At 36.8% G+C, this 13,957-nt stretch overlaps 3 protein-coding genes across 6 annotated transcripts in view; 1 reads left to right on the top strand and 2 right to left on the bottom strand.

Annotated features, from left to right (window-relative positions):
* The window catches only part of LOC130985259 (uncharacterized), a 920,555-nt gene that overhangs the window by 474,914 nt on the left and 431,684 nt on the right, over positions 1-13,957 (bottom strand). The gene's annotated exons all lie outside the window — the stretch shown is intronic.
* LOC130985348 (uncharacterized) lies at positions 1,405-2,987 on the bottom strand. The gene is made up of 2 exons (XM_057908286.1): positions 2,405-2,987; positions 1,405-1,933 (listed from the first exon to the last, which is right to left on the bottom strand). The coding sequence occupies exons 1-2, from the start codon at positions 2,489-2,491 to the stop codon at positions 1,766-1,768; spliced, it is 255 nt and encodes an 84-aa protein (XP_057764269.1). The 5' UTR covers positions 2,492-2,987; the 3' UTR covers positions 1,405-1,765.
* On the top strand, positions 4,704-12,573 carry LOC130985233 (alpha,alpha-trehalose-phosphate synthase [UDP-forming] 1-like). 3 transcript variants are annotated; one of them, XM_057908076.1, is made up of 20 exons: positions 4,705-4,852; positions 4,930-5,100; positions 5,716-5,819; positions 5,922-6,121; positions 6,235-6,332; positions 6,417-6,805; positions 7,253-7,367; positions 7,469-7,570; positions 7,680-7,830; positions 8,084-8,172; positions 8,888-8,936; positions 9,609-9,709; positions 9,850-10,037; positions 10,120-10,237; positions 10,699-10,875; positions 10,955-11,077; positions 11,159-11,246; positions 11,340-11,470; positions 11,543-11,641; positions 11,812-12,573. In XM_057908076.1, exons 2-20 carry the CDS (start codon positions 5,071-5,073, stop codon positions 12,181-12,183), a joined length of 2,724 nt encoding a protein of 907 aa, XP_057764059.1. In that variant the 5' UTR covers positions 4,705-4,852; positions 4,930-5,070; the 3' UTR covers positions 12,184-12,573. The 3 variants fall into 3 exon arrangements, 2 of the variants coding, with proteins under 2 accessions (XP_057764059.1, XP_057764057.1); XM_057908074.1 differs by having other exon boundaries at positions 5,716-6,121; XR_009088926.1 differs by lacking the exon at positions 11,812-12,573 and having other exon boundaries at positions 4,704-4,852; positions 5,716-6,121; positions 11,159-11,238; positions 11,543-11,561.

The raw sequence follows: 13,957 nt of genomic DNA, 5'->3' as shown, positions 1-13,957 counted from the left end.
GAGAGAGAGCACTAATCTCTCTTTTTTAACATCAAAAGCATGAAGCAAAAACTGAACAATTAAGACAATTTCTCTATGCCATATACTATGACAGTGAACAGCAATTTACATGGAGAAGATCTATTTACCTTGAGCAAATTGAAGATAGAAGGATGAGATATTAATGTAATTAAATATGATGGCATTTATTTGTACATGTGATTATTACACTGGTTCTGGTGTCTCAATTAATTTGGCAGTTGAAGAAACAGCGGCAAGGACACCACACTTGGATGGGCCTACTCCCAAAAAGTGATGTCTTCCCACCACCTTAAGTCGATAGATATCTCACGACGCCAAGTCTCAACAAGCAGGCCCCGGCTCTTAGCATTACGGGCAGCAACTGGTCAGCATTGTCAGGCTTGAAACGAGAGTATCCGTCCGCCGTGCTCATTCCTTCTCGTCTCGTCTTTCCCTTCGTCTTACCATCAACCTGACCTGCAAAAGATCGACACACAGTTCGTTTAATATGAAATGCCATTAGTGATAAACAAAAACGATCATGAGAGAGGAAGCAAGCAGAGTAACACAAAATCGGGTGCAAACTATACATATGGTTGATAGAGAAGAGTCATAAATCTTTAGGGGTTGTCACATTATCCTGCATTGTCTATCCGAGGACAAATACAACCAACCTGTTGAAGCTAAGTGCAACTTTTAAGGACATTCCGCTTGCAAATAGCGCAGAATTCTATGGCTCGGATAATGTTAAGTCGGTACAAATAGGCTCAATGATGATAAAGGATAATCTATGACTAGTCTAGGTCATATTTATTGAGAATGTAATAATCAAGAGGTTGTGAGATAGCTTTGAAGGTCCTTAACATCTCAGAAAGCAAGTTAATGAAGTATGATAAAATATTTCATTAGCTCTTTCTGAAGTTCTTAACTAGTCTTTAGATTTAACCAGTTTATATGAAACTATCCTTACGAACATCTCGCGGAACATTCAAGAAACTTAAAGAGTATTATTAGAATAAAATACAACACTCAAGCTCCTAAGAGTGCATATGACTAGGGAAGAAAAAAAAAGCAGAGTAGCAATTCAAAAGAAAAATTAATAGAGCCTCATTAGACACCTTCAAAAAAAAATATAACCTCATTACGCTAACTAGTAGTAATAGCTTAACTGTCACAAGTTTTCCCTCCATCCTCATTATAGATGTTAAAAAATCTCAGGTGCAAACCAAATCTTCATAAAATAATCCCATCTGATGCACCAGAAGACAACATAACATAGTAGCAATAGCATGGAACGACATTCGAAACAACAAATTCATGATAATTCCTTAAGCAAGCTATATTTCAGGGAGTCAATAGCCAAGAAAAATGAGAAATAACATCATCAGAAACATAAAAATCAAGTGAGACAACTTAACTATATATTTTATATTAGCCAACGAAGTACATCATAAAAACATCATACAAGGTTACATGTGATTAGTTCAAAGATACATACTTCAATTTGGCAAAAGTTGTGATCCGGCCACCCTCTATTCTGGACAGGCAAAAACCAGAAGGTCTTACAATGATCAAGGGGAAAACATTGCATTTCCTTCACTAGTCAAATCGTTCTTCAAAAGCAACGACAAGAAACTGAATTTTCTTCTCCACCAGACATCCAGAAGACTCTAAAATCCATTGTTAGCAAACATATGAGGCTATTTATCGCGATCAAGCATGGCAGCTTCCTACTTCCAAAAAACAGTCACCCATGAAGCATCTTTTACAGTTCACTCCTCGAAGCAGCAGCAGGAAAATATTGGCGAGTAATGTCCTTGACAATTTGCACTAAACCCTTAAGGTCACCAGCTCCTAATTCAACGCAGTCCCTAAGCAGATCACCCTCCACCACTTCTTTCTGAAGGCTCAGCACTATATCCCGTAACGGTCCCTGCCATTACCATCAACATTAAGATCATCGATATGATAAAACTGAATCCATATTCTAGAACATTAGATGGGAAGTTGTAATTCTATTCATGTTTCAGATGATATACAAAAGAGAAACATTAACAAAACAAATGAGCAGGAAAAGTCCATCGAACTCATAAAAGACACCCTTAATATCTTAATGCTTGATAATTATTAGAGACGCTTATAAGGAAAGGGATATCAAGCTAATTTCTTTTATACAGCCAAAGAGCCCAAGTTGATCATCAATTGTAAGTACCACAAAAGCAGAGACAAAATCAAGTATTTTCTTTTTTCTGCATTCAGCATTAACACTCATTTCCGTCCAATATGGAGTAATATCTTCAGATATAAAAACATAAACAAGCATAATATCTTTTAAATCCGAAAAATCAGAAAATATAATGATTTTATAGAGAAATGATTAGAAAAAAAAAAACAGAAAACATACAGATCGACGGAAAACTTCGAGCAGTCGAGCGAAGAGCGACTTCAAAACCCTAAGGGCGTTTTTGTAACTTCGACCAGCCCAGGCCATCCTCTCCGCGTCGGAGCGAAGCTGACTCAATTATCCCAAAACAGATAACAACTCGTTCAAATCAGATACTGCGCCCCCCAAGTTTCGGAACGAAGTCGCGTCGTTCCACGCGTAATTCTTCATAAAATCCCATCCCACATTCCAAGCATACTTGTAGAATCCCAGGCCCAAACCGCGCTCAAAGTTACGGGCTAAAGCCCGAGCCCGCGCCGCGCCCTCGATATCGCCGCGGGCAGCTCGAAGGGCGGCGACGCGGGAGATAAGGGAGTGAGAGAGGGAACATAGGGTGTAATAGTTGGAGAAGAAGGAGTGAGAGAGAGTAGATGAGAGTAAGAGGAAGGAAATGAAGAGAATAGACTTTGGAGTGGCCGGCATTTGGGGTTTAGCGGCGGCGGAGAATCCACCGATAAAATTGCTGATTGCACGGAGTGTAGAAGTGGTGTTTCTTTTTATTTTACGCTTCCTTAATTAATTTTCTAATTAATGCTAGTACTTTCAAATTCTTTGGTTTTAATTCACTTTAATATTTTTATATTCTTTTTTATTTATATTTTTTAAAAATAATATACCATCGATCACAATTTAGTCGGTAATTATAATAGGGATTGCCGCTTAAGTATTCTTTTCGTCAATCTAATCGTAAAATTTTAATCTAATAGTGTGTTCTTTTTAATTAATAAATTTATTATGACAAAACGGCACAATAAGAATTTCTGCCTTTAAATTTTCTTTTTACTTCTTCCTCATTTTTCTATATAAATGTTTTAATTTGATAGTAAAATTTTTATTAAAACATAGTGAATAAGAAAAAATAAGAAAATATTATATATTTTTTATTTTTTTTATCTTGTATTATTAGTGATTTTTTTTTTTTTTTTGAGGGAAGAAGAGAGATATTTTATTGAACACAAGAGCATGGTAGATGGAGATGACCCTCCACAAACGCCGGGTGTTCATTCCAAACATGGTGTGTATTAAAATCTCTGGAAGCTTTAGCTAAGTAATGCGTAATGACATTGCGCGTTCTCTTGACACAAATTTGGATATCTGGCAAAGACGATAGCTCCTCTCGGCAAAAGGCAGCCAATAAACCCATTTCTGAAATGTTCCGTTCACCCGAAGCAATCGCCTCACAAGCTTGCTTGCAGTCGGATTCCACCCAGCCCTTAGAACCCCAACTCCTTTAATCATGAAAGCGCTTCTTTGATCCCCATGAGTTCACCTTCAACCACTCTAGGGAGACCCACGAATTTCACCGCCTTACCTGCAATAAACTTGCCCTCAAAGTTCCGAATAACCATACCAATTCCCATGGTGTTTGTTTCAGAGAAAAAGGCAGCGTCGACATTACATTTCACGGCCCCCCGCTGCAAAGGATGCCACCCAACACACGAACTAGCTGCTGGCAGGAGGATCTCCTGAGCAACGAGTTTCCGGCGAGCCAAAATCCACTCCAACCGGCTCTCAACATGGTAATCGTCCGTGCGGGAACAGGGGTGAGTCCCTTCCAAATGACCCCATTCCGATCTTTCCAAATCTGCCACATAACCATGCACACCTTAGCTTTAAACGGCGAGAAAATATAAAAAAAATTATCTAACAAACAAACACAGACTTCTACAAAAATGAACAGTCGAAATGGTGCCTATGACGAACACTTTTTAATCATCAACTTAAAAAATCATTTTTTTAGCGTTAGATTCACATATACTCTACTCTTTTGTTAAATACACATAAAACATACATTCGTAATTAGATCTTTGTAAAAATACATACCATACAACATATATTATTAATTTTTATTAATTTATGCCGCAGTAAAATACTACTCCCTCCATCCCACAAATTTTGACATGTATTTCTTTTTGGGTCGTCCCACGAATCTTGACAGATTTTTAAATAATTAGTCTAAAAATAAGGGGTCTTAATTACATTTTCTCTCCTACTTTATCACTTTATTACTTTCTATTTTCTACTTTATCACTTTTATACTTTATTACCTACACACTTAATACACTAATCTACATTTTCTTAATTTTCGTGTCGAAACTAAATGTGTTAAGATTCGTGGGACGGAGGGCGTAAAATCTAAGAAAATAATTAAATGATGGAGACAATAAAAGTGTCACATGTAGTATTAGAAAGGCAGCATTTGTCGTGAAATTTAGTTCGGCGAGGCCGACTTATTTAAGGAAACAGGTTTATGTTTATTTTGATTTCCCTTTTGTCGCATAATAATTGAGGAGAGGTTTCTACCTATTTATGTTTGGTTTTGCCAACCTAGCCGTGGCAGAAAATCTGCATGGCGGAATAGTGGGAAAAAGCTGTGCGCCATCATAATCCCTAAGATTCAGTAATCAGGTAAGCCCCTCTCCTCTCTCTCTCTCTACATTACACTTGTTCTGTCTATATATGGTGATTTAAATCTGCGGTTGCAGATGTATAATCAAGATTTTTTCCTTTATCCTTCTCGGCCACAAAATATCCTCGAAATTTTGCCTACTTGCACTTCGCGTCTCTATGTGGACTGCCACCCTAGCTCAACAAAAAGCTAGCTCTTCTCGAATCCGATAGAGAAGATGGGATCATCTCAAGACACCACCAATTTGGTCAAATTTCTGGGCTCTCCTCTTTTTATTTCATTTTCTTTCTCGATTTTATTTACTTTTTTGTAATTTCGTGGTTATGTGTGAATGTATTTCTCAATTTACTTACTTTCTAATTGTAAAAGTCATGGTTGAATTAAATCACTGAGACGTTAGGATTGGGGACAAGTGAATATAAGAATGTGGATTTACAAGTGTTTTTTTATTTCCCTTTCTGTTTAGTCTTTGCTGATTGTGTATCTAGCCCTGACAATTGTTTATGGAAAATTGTTTGAGAATAATTGTATTTGTTCATCAAGAAGTTTTAGTTGATGACATTCTCGGCCTATCTTTAGTTTTGCAGACTTCTTCTATTGTGTAATGTACCATTGTTTTTCTGTTAAAGTGTTGAGTTTGTTTCCTTGCAATTGACTTCCTCTGTCCGTATGAATTGGAAATTATGAATTATGGACATATCTTGTTTAATCGAGGATGTATTCTCGTTAAATAAAGGATTTTGGAAACGAACGATGAAATCCCGTGTTGTGATTCGAATAAAAGAAGTGATTGAGTCATCCAATTTGCATTGTTTTGGTTCAAATAGTTTGAGCAATTACTGCTTATTGATGTCAAATACAGGTTGATGCACAAGCGACTCGTACGCAGGAGAACCATTGCAACTCTGGTCCCTCAATACCCACAAGTAGACTAGAAAGGCTTTTGAGAGAAAGAGTGTTAAGAAGGTCCAGCAAGTCTTATCACTCTCTTGAAGAATCAAGAGATAGTAATGGGGATCTGGACATTTCTGGAAATTCAAATGACCTATATCTCTCTGATGGTGACAGGGGCTACCAAGATGAAGATTTTTTTGAAGGGAATGCTTTAGTAAAACATCTAACAGATGGCTCTGAGAAACAGGATGTTCGAGTCCCCAAACAGAGGTTACTGGTGGTGGCGAATCGACTGCCAGTGTCTGCAATTAGGAAGGATGACGACTCATGGGGACTTGAAGTAAGTGTAGGCGGCCTAGTTAGCGCTCTTTTGGGTAAGAACTAAATGATTGAATATTCAGATGTGAGTTGAAAACTGGTTACCAGTTATGTTGCCTCTGCTTTATTGATGATTCTTAGAATTTTTTGCAATTATTTTCTCTTGAAGGTATCAACGAGTTCGAAGCTAGATGGATTGGATGGGCTGGTGTAAATGTTCCTGATGAAGTTGGACAAAGGTCCCTAACTAAAGCTCTAGCTGAAAAGGTTTGTGAATTCAATGTCTATATGTAAGAATTTCTTATGTTATGAGGATAACTTAATGTCTGAGTCATGTTCCACCAAATGTAGAGATGCATCCCTGTATTCCTCGATGAAGAGATCGTTCACCAGTACTATAATGGCTACTGTAACAACATATTATGGCCTCTTTTCCACTATCTTGGGCTTCCACAGGAAGACCGCCTAGCAACAACACGGAGCTTCCAGTCTCAGTTCGCTGCATACAAGGAAGCAAATCAGATGTTTGCTGATGTTGTAAACGAGCATTACAGGGAGGGAGATGTGGTCTGGTGCCACGATTATCATCTCATGTTTCTTCCAAAATGCCTTAAAGACTACAACAGCAAGATGAAAGTAGGTTGGTTTCTACACACACCTTTCCCCTCCTCTGAAATTCATCGGACATTGCCGTCAAGATCGGAACTTTTAAGATCTGTTCTGGCTGCTGATTTGGTCGGGTGGGTTCCTTGCTATATTAGTAAGATATTTCTGCTGTTTCATTGAGAGCTATAGATGGTCTTCGTCCTTCCTCTGAATTTCTTGATAGCTCTTTTGAAGAGAACCATAATAGAACTTGGTGCTTAATAATTTGGGATGAAACACATAGATTAGTTCCAGCCACAAAAAAACTTTGATTCAGAGGAAAATCTTAGACTTAGACTGATAGTTGGATATGTGCGCGATTAAAATCCTTGAAACTTGTTATGTAGCATTAGGAAAATCAAACCACTCAGAAGAAAGTAGAACAGAAACTCCAAATTGACTAGCCATATACATGATTAGAGAAAAAAGCAAATAATACAAAATGTTGTGGTTTTCCTAGCTTATATAGCCCCATGAATATTTATAGTTCTCATCTTTGTGATAACCTCATCTATGTTGATATTTCTCATCTTTGCTCCTAGATTCCACACATATGATTATGCGAGGCATTTCGTAAGTGCCTGCACTCGTATTCTTGGGCTTGAAGGTACCCCTGATGGAGTGGAAGATCAAGGAAAGCTGACTCGTGTTGCTGCGGTATACCCATATTCTTAGAAATAGCATATTTTCCTTGTATAAAAGCCTCACACTTGTGCTGTTTCATATTGACTAATTTCATCAGGACTTGTCATCTACAGTTTCCTATTGGTATAGATTCTGAGCGGTTCATTCGAGCTCTGGAACTTCCACAAGTTAAGGCTCACATGAACCAATTGAAAGAAAGATTTGCTGGTAGAAAAGTACGTACTAGGGAACCACAAAACTGGTGTCTGTTGGCATTTTGGACTAATTCTGTGACATGATTCAACTTAAACTAATAATATAATCTGATTGTATGCATTTCTAAAGGTAATGCTAGGGGTTGATCGTCTTGATATGATTAAAGGAATACCCCAAAAGATTTTGGCATTTGAAAAGTTCCTTGAAGAAAACCCAGTTTGGCGCGATAAGGTAGTTCTAGTGCAAATTGCTGTACCAACAAGGACAGACGTGCCTGAGTGTATGTCTCCCTCATCCTCATGATCCACTTTAACTGTAGTTATCATCAAAATTGTCTTTACAATTATTTTGCTCATAGTAGTATTTCATTCTAGTTGTGTATGTTGCATAAGAAGGAAAATTTGTTGTTTAATTAGAACAACAATTTTAACTGTCTAATACTTATTTTTCCTTCTCCCCCTCCCCCTCTTCCAAGGCCATTTATATATGCATGCAGGTAGTCATGGCTTATGATTTTATTCTTATTCTGGCAGATCAAAAGCTATCATCCCAAGTTCATGAAATTGTTGGACGGATAAATGGAAGATTTGGAACTCTTACAGCTGTTCCAATACATCATCTAGTGAGACCCTATGCCTTAAAAGAAAATTAATTCTTCGAGATGAATTATATATTAATTTAAATTTTTTATGAATTAACTTCGAATTTTGAAGATCTCTTTGTTCTCTCATTTTGAAATTTGACTTCATAGTAAAAGTGGACACCTTCGCACTTCAGTAGTTTGTCCTTTTGGAAATAAATTTTCGGGATATATGTCAATGCTGAAGTCTGTGGCTTTGATATAATATGTTAACTATTATTTTCAATCCAATGCACACACATAAAAGAAAGGAACTCCAAAAATCAAGGTACTTCGAGAAAGAATCTTAGTAAATGGCTGTCTGAAGGACCAAATGCTTGATGGACTAAAGATGAAATAACTTCACGTTATAAATCTTCGGAGCCCCTGTCCTTACTCGTTAGATACCTTAATGGGTTTGAAATTGCATAAAAGTATTTTTCAACAAGCAAGATATGAGGTTTGATATTCGAGGGAGTCATTAAAGATATATGATTTTGGTTGCTGACACAAGTGTGGAATCAGCTCAATTCCTTTTGGATTGTTTGATTTCCATTTAAGTTGTGCCTGGACCTTTACTTGATGCTTCGTTTTGACCTATTTTTATTGCCTAAACAAAATGAGTAAGCATTTCTTTTTTATACTAGTATATGGGTAGTTTTCATGTACTTGTTATCTATGCACACTCTACTTAACACAACTTATTCTTCGTCCGCAGGATAGATCTCTTGATTTCCATGCATTATGTGCCTTATATGCTGTTACTGGTAATGTGTTCTTACTCTTCATCTCTCATTTATCCTTTGACTATATGGTCTAGAAAATGTCCAGGAAAACCAAATATATTTGGAAAAAACGGTTCTTGAATCAGAATGTTCTGAAATTTTTCATGATTTCGACATGGTAATGAAAAAAGACTGATATTGAGAGACATATTTACCACCAAGCGCAGTTGATTAGGATTTCTTGCAGGAGGTAGACAAGGATATGAAATTACAAATTCTGTTTATAGACACAGTGCAATTAATCAAAATGTGAAGCAATTTGAATCATATGCAGTAGTCATAAAGGTGGCAGAATGAAGTTGCTTCATAGCTTTTCATGTTTGTTTCTTTTTCCCCTTTTTTTGTGGTTTTTATGGAACGCAGAAAATAATTTAATCATTGCTGGAACCTACTTATTAGCGATGTCAAAATGTAAAGACTTGAAGAGATGAGATACCGAAGAAATTACACATACCGAGCCATCTGATGTTTGTATAACCAACAATCTGCAAGACTATTTGCAGAGTACCATATAAAAAAAATTGTCCATCTGTCATCAGATGTTTTCAATTTACTCATGGTCCTTGGATCATATGTTGAACTGATTTCTTCATCAATTTACTTATAAATGTCATTTAATTGCTTACTCCTTTTGCTCGTGAACTTTTCTTTTAGATGTTGCTCTGGTTACATCACTACGGGATGGAATGAATCTAGTGAGCTACGAATTTGTGGCCTGCCAAGCTTCAAAGAAAGGGGTCCTCATTCTAAGTGAGGTAGTCATGTTTAATCTGCTCTCTTGGATAGTTATTTAACTTTTATTCGTTGTCAAGCATAAATGACAGCTCATATGGATGGTTAACAACATATTCAAGAAGATCTAATCTCCATCCTCATTTTTTTTGGTACTTTTCAGTTTGCTGGTGCCGCACAGTCACTTGGCGCTGGAGCAATTCTGGTGAACCCTTGGAATATTACAGAAGTTGCTGCATCGATTGGTTATGCTCTGACTATGCCAGCAGATGAAAGAGAAAAACGGCATCGGCATAATTTCACTCATGTTAGTACTCACACGTCACAAGAGTGGGCCGAGACATTTGTAAGGTATGTATAGTTGTTAGTTGTCGGTTAAAGCACTCACTCTGGTTAAGTAGTTTGCTGAATTAACTTTTGTCCCTGCATACAGTGAACTTAATGATACTGTTGTTGAAGCACAGCTAAGGATTCGGCAAATTCCGCCATTACTCCCTAAAGGAGATGCTGTCGAGCGTTACATGCATTCAAATAATCGTTTACTTATTCTGGTATTCATGATCGCCATCTCACGTGATTAAAATGTATTTGTTTTTTCTGATCGCCATAGCTTTCGACAAATTGGAGTAACGAAAATCATGTCAATACTAAATAGACAGCGATCAGCATAAAATATAACGTCAGAAGTCAGATAAACTTCCTCATAAACATCTGGTATTAGGCCTGGCTTCTTATTTGAATGTTGTATAGTTTGATTACCTGATAGCATTTCTCTTAAAACTGTAATGTGTTTTATGCTTCTTTAGTGAAACATGTTCTCATTCTTAGCTTCCTCTGCTGTCAAGCAACCACTTAGAGTTAGTTATTAATCATTGTGTCTCAAGTGTAACTAAGATAGCCAACAAAGTAATTTTGCTCATTACCTTCCACAGGGATAAGCTAGGGAAATCTTTGTTGAATTTCAATGCATGTCACTGTATACAAGTGAGATCCAAACTTATCTGTTTGGCAGGGATTCAATGCAACGCTTACTGAACCTGTCGACACCCAAGGGAGAAGGATCGACCAGTTCAAAGAAATGGAGCTCAAGTTACACCAAGATTTGAAGGAACCGCTGAGAAAACTTTGTGCGGATCCAAAGACCACCATAATTGTCCTTAGTGGAAGCGATAGAAATGTTCTTGACGAGGTTTTTGCTTTCACATAAGATCCACTTTTGCATCAGCCATGATCAGCACATTCTACTTGTTGACTGGTGTATTCTGCAGAACTTTGGAGGGTATAATTTGTGGTTGGCTGCCGAACACGGGATGTTTTTGCGTCGTACGACAGGAGATTGGATGACGACAATGCCAGAAAATCTAAATATGGATTGGGTTGACAGCGTGAAGGTACACATTGAAAACATAACATCTAATATCTGTTGTCTTTATTATACAAACCTCGTATCAATTTCCAATTTTTTTTTTCAGCATGTATTTGAATATTTCACTGAGAGGACACCCCGATCTCATTTCGAGCTCCGTGAGACTTCACTCGTATGGAACTACAAGTATGCAGGTCCTTTATCTTTACCCGTGAAAGCACTGCGTTCACTTTCTCTATGACTGCAGCCTTACTATTTTATCTGATGAGTCGTCAAATTATCCGCAGATTTTGAATTTGGGAAGCTTCAATCGAAGGACCTCCTACAGCACTTGTGGACGGGGCCAATTTCAAATGCTTCTGTCGACGTAGTTCAAGGAGCGAGATCTGTGGAGGTCCGAGCAGTTGGAGTAACCAAAGTGAGTCTAAATGTTATCATATAGTACTACTAAAAAACGTTACTTGCAAATTTATGCTATATTTCTATTCAGGGCGCTGCAATTGATCGAATCCTAGGGGAAATAGTTCATCACAGTCACGTGGAAGCTCCCATTGATTATGTTTTGTGTGTTGGGCATTTTCTACCAAAGGTGAGCCACTCGTATCATCTTGATCATCATTGCTGCATCGCTGCGCTTGTTGACTAGAATGGACTGGACCGGCCTAACTAATGACGTTGATTCATCATTAAAAAGGAGCATGAATGCATTTTTTCTACGCGATTTGATTGATTTTGTCCATTCTTGACAAAACATTCCAGGATGAAGACATTTATAGCTTTTTCGAGCCAGAGCTACCTACTGGACCAGCACCTAGTGCAAGAGCCAAGATTGCCAACCCTCTCAACAGACTTGCTTCCAACTCTACCGGAGTAGCTGCATTCTGCCGCAAAGCTCCTTTGCCTATCCCGTCTCCAGAAACACGAACCAACAGTTTTCTGGGGAACGGGAACTGGTGGTCCCGCATGCGCGAGAGAATGACCGTGCACGAGGGCTCATCGGTTCTTGATCTCAGGGGAGAGAATTACTTCTCCTGCGCGGTGGGGAGGAAACGTTCCAGTGCAAGATACCTTCTGGGGTCATCGACAGAGGTCGTGTCGTTGCTAAAGGATCTAACAGCTTCTCAGCCATGAAAATCTTCCTCCGGTAGTAAATGATTACAAATCCTAGCAAGATTTTGCATATCATTAATCATTATTAGTTTCACTATTGGTGGTTGCCATGGGAGATTAATTATGATGATTATGGTATATGTTTGGGACCAATTTTTGGAGTTAGCAAGAGAGAAGAAGGTAATAAGTAGAAAAAGAAGCAAGAATTGATCATGTTGTGTTTTGGTTTAGATTGTGAAATCGAGAGGTAGGCAAAGCAATAGGGGTGGGTGAAGTTGAAAGAGATTTGCAACAATTCTGACTTTGGCTCATGAGGTATGGGTTGTTTAGTTTAGTGCTATTTAATTGATTGATTATGATTTTCATAAAAAAAAAAAGATAATAATAAAAAAATGATTGATTATGATTGTATACATTTTTCAACTGCAATTATTTGATAATGCCGATGGTCCCTTAACGCGTGCTAATTATTTGACACTTTATTCCTTAATAAGTTCGAAAATCGCCGCTATTTGCTACGAGCGTTGTCCGGTTGACATTCTTTCTCTTAAAAAATTGTTAAAAATTATGTTTATAAAATAAAGGGTTCGTTGCCAAAAGATATACCAATCTTGATATGATTTTTATTTTGGAAATGAAGTTTGTCTTTCTATTTTTCATGAATGTTGAATTGTGATTTGGTCTAATGAATAATTCATATACAAATGGATTCACAATATCAACGAATTGTCGAATATAACAAAGAATAGAAATACAACATTAAAGCTTTCGAGTCCTCCGTCGTGTGATAATTTTTATTTATTTATTTACTTATATAATTTATCAAAAAAAAAAAGGAAGAAGAAATACACAACATTAAAGAGTGTTGAATACTTGCACGCAAATTCCATACTTCGTCGAGTACCATGTGAATTGTGATCGCTCTTCAACGAAGAAAGACGTTATTAGTAATTACCCCCATGCCTTCATAGATATGTAATTTATCTTATCGTCTTTATTATATTGCGATAAATACCAAGTTTTAATGATTAAATAATAAAACTTAAGAGGAAAATCTTATTTGTTCTTACCTTAAATGATTGAAGAAGAAAAAAAAGAATAAAGATAAAACGAGAAGCAGAATGTGGCAATTAACGGGTTGGGGAGAATTGCCTCTAAAAAGGGGGAGAACTTTGCCCGTGATTGTTTGTCCCATTCCCTAACAATTTTTTGAGAATATATTCATAATTTAAAAATACAAATAAGTATAATTTTCTAAATAAAAAAAGCATAAATAGACATGTCAAAGATCCACAAATGTGTGTGTTAGCCTAGTAGTGGAGTGACTAATAGTTGAAGCCAAGATTTTAAGTTCGAGTCTATCATATGTGGTCGTTAAATTTAATATTGCAATTACCAAAAAAAAAAAAAACAAATTTAACACATTTAGTTATGTTAGTTTAATAGATTTACATGATAATAGAATGTGTATATAAAATTTACAATAATATTGACTCAAAAAAGTTTACGATAATATTTGTACCTAGGTGAAACTATATTGAATATCGGTATACCACGATATGAAAAAAATTAATACTATTATCGTACCAGTACAATGTCACACGACTCATACCATACCAAAATTTATGACATATATTAAAAATTCGATATTATTGATATATGTTTCGGTACGATAAGAATAGTATACTAAATTTTTTGATATTTTGATCCACCCCTACAAATATGCACGCCTTTTGAATATGAAATTCTGATTGGTGGTCCACTTCTTTGAATCTAATCACTTGCCACATTTTTA

The sequence above is a fragment of the Salvia miltiorrhiza genome, chromosome 5 (assembly GCF_028751815.1).
Source record: "Salvia miltiorrhiza cultivar Shanhuang (shh) chromosome 5, IMPLAD_Smil_shh, whole genome shotgun sequence".
NCBI lineage: Eukaryota > Viridiplantae > Streptophyta > Magnoliopsida > Lamiales > Lamiaceae > Salvia > Salvia miltiorrhiza.
This window is presented reverse-complemented; position numbering and strand designations above follow the sequence as displayed.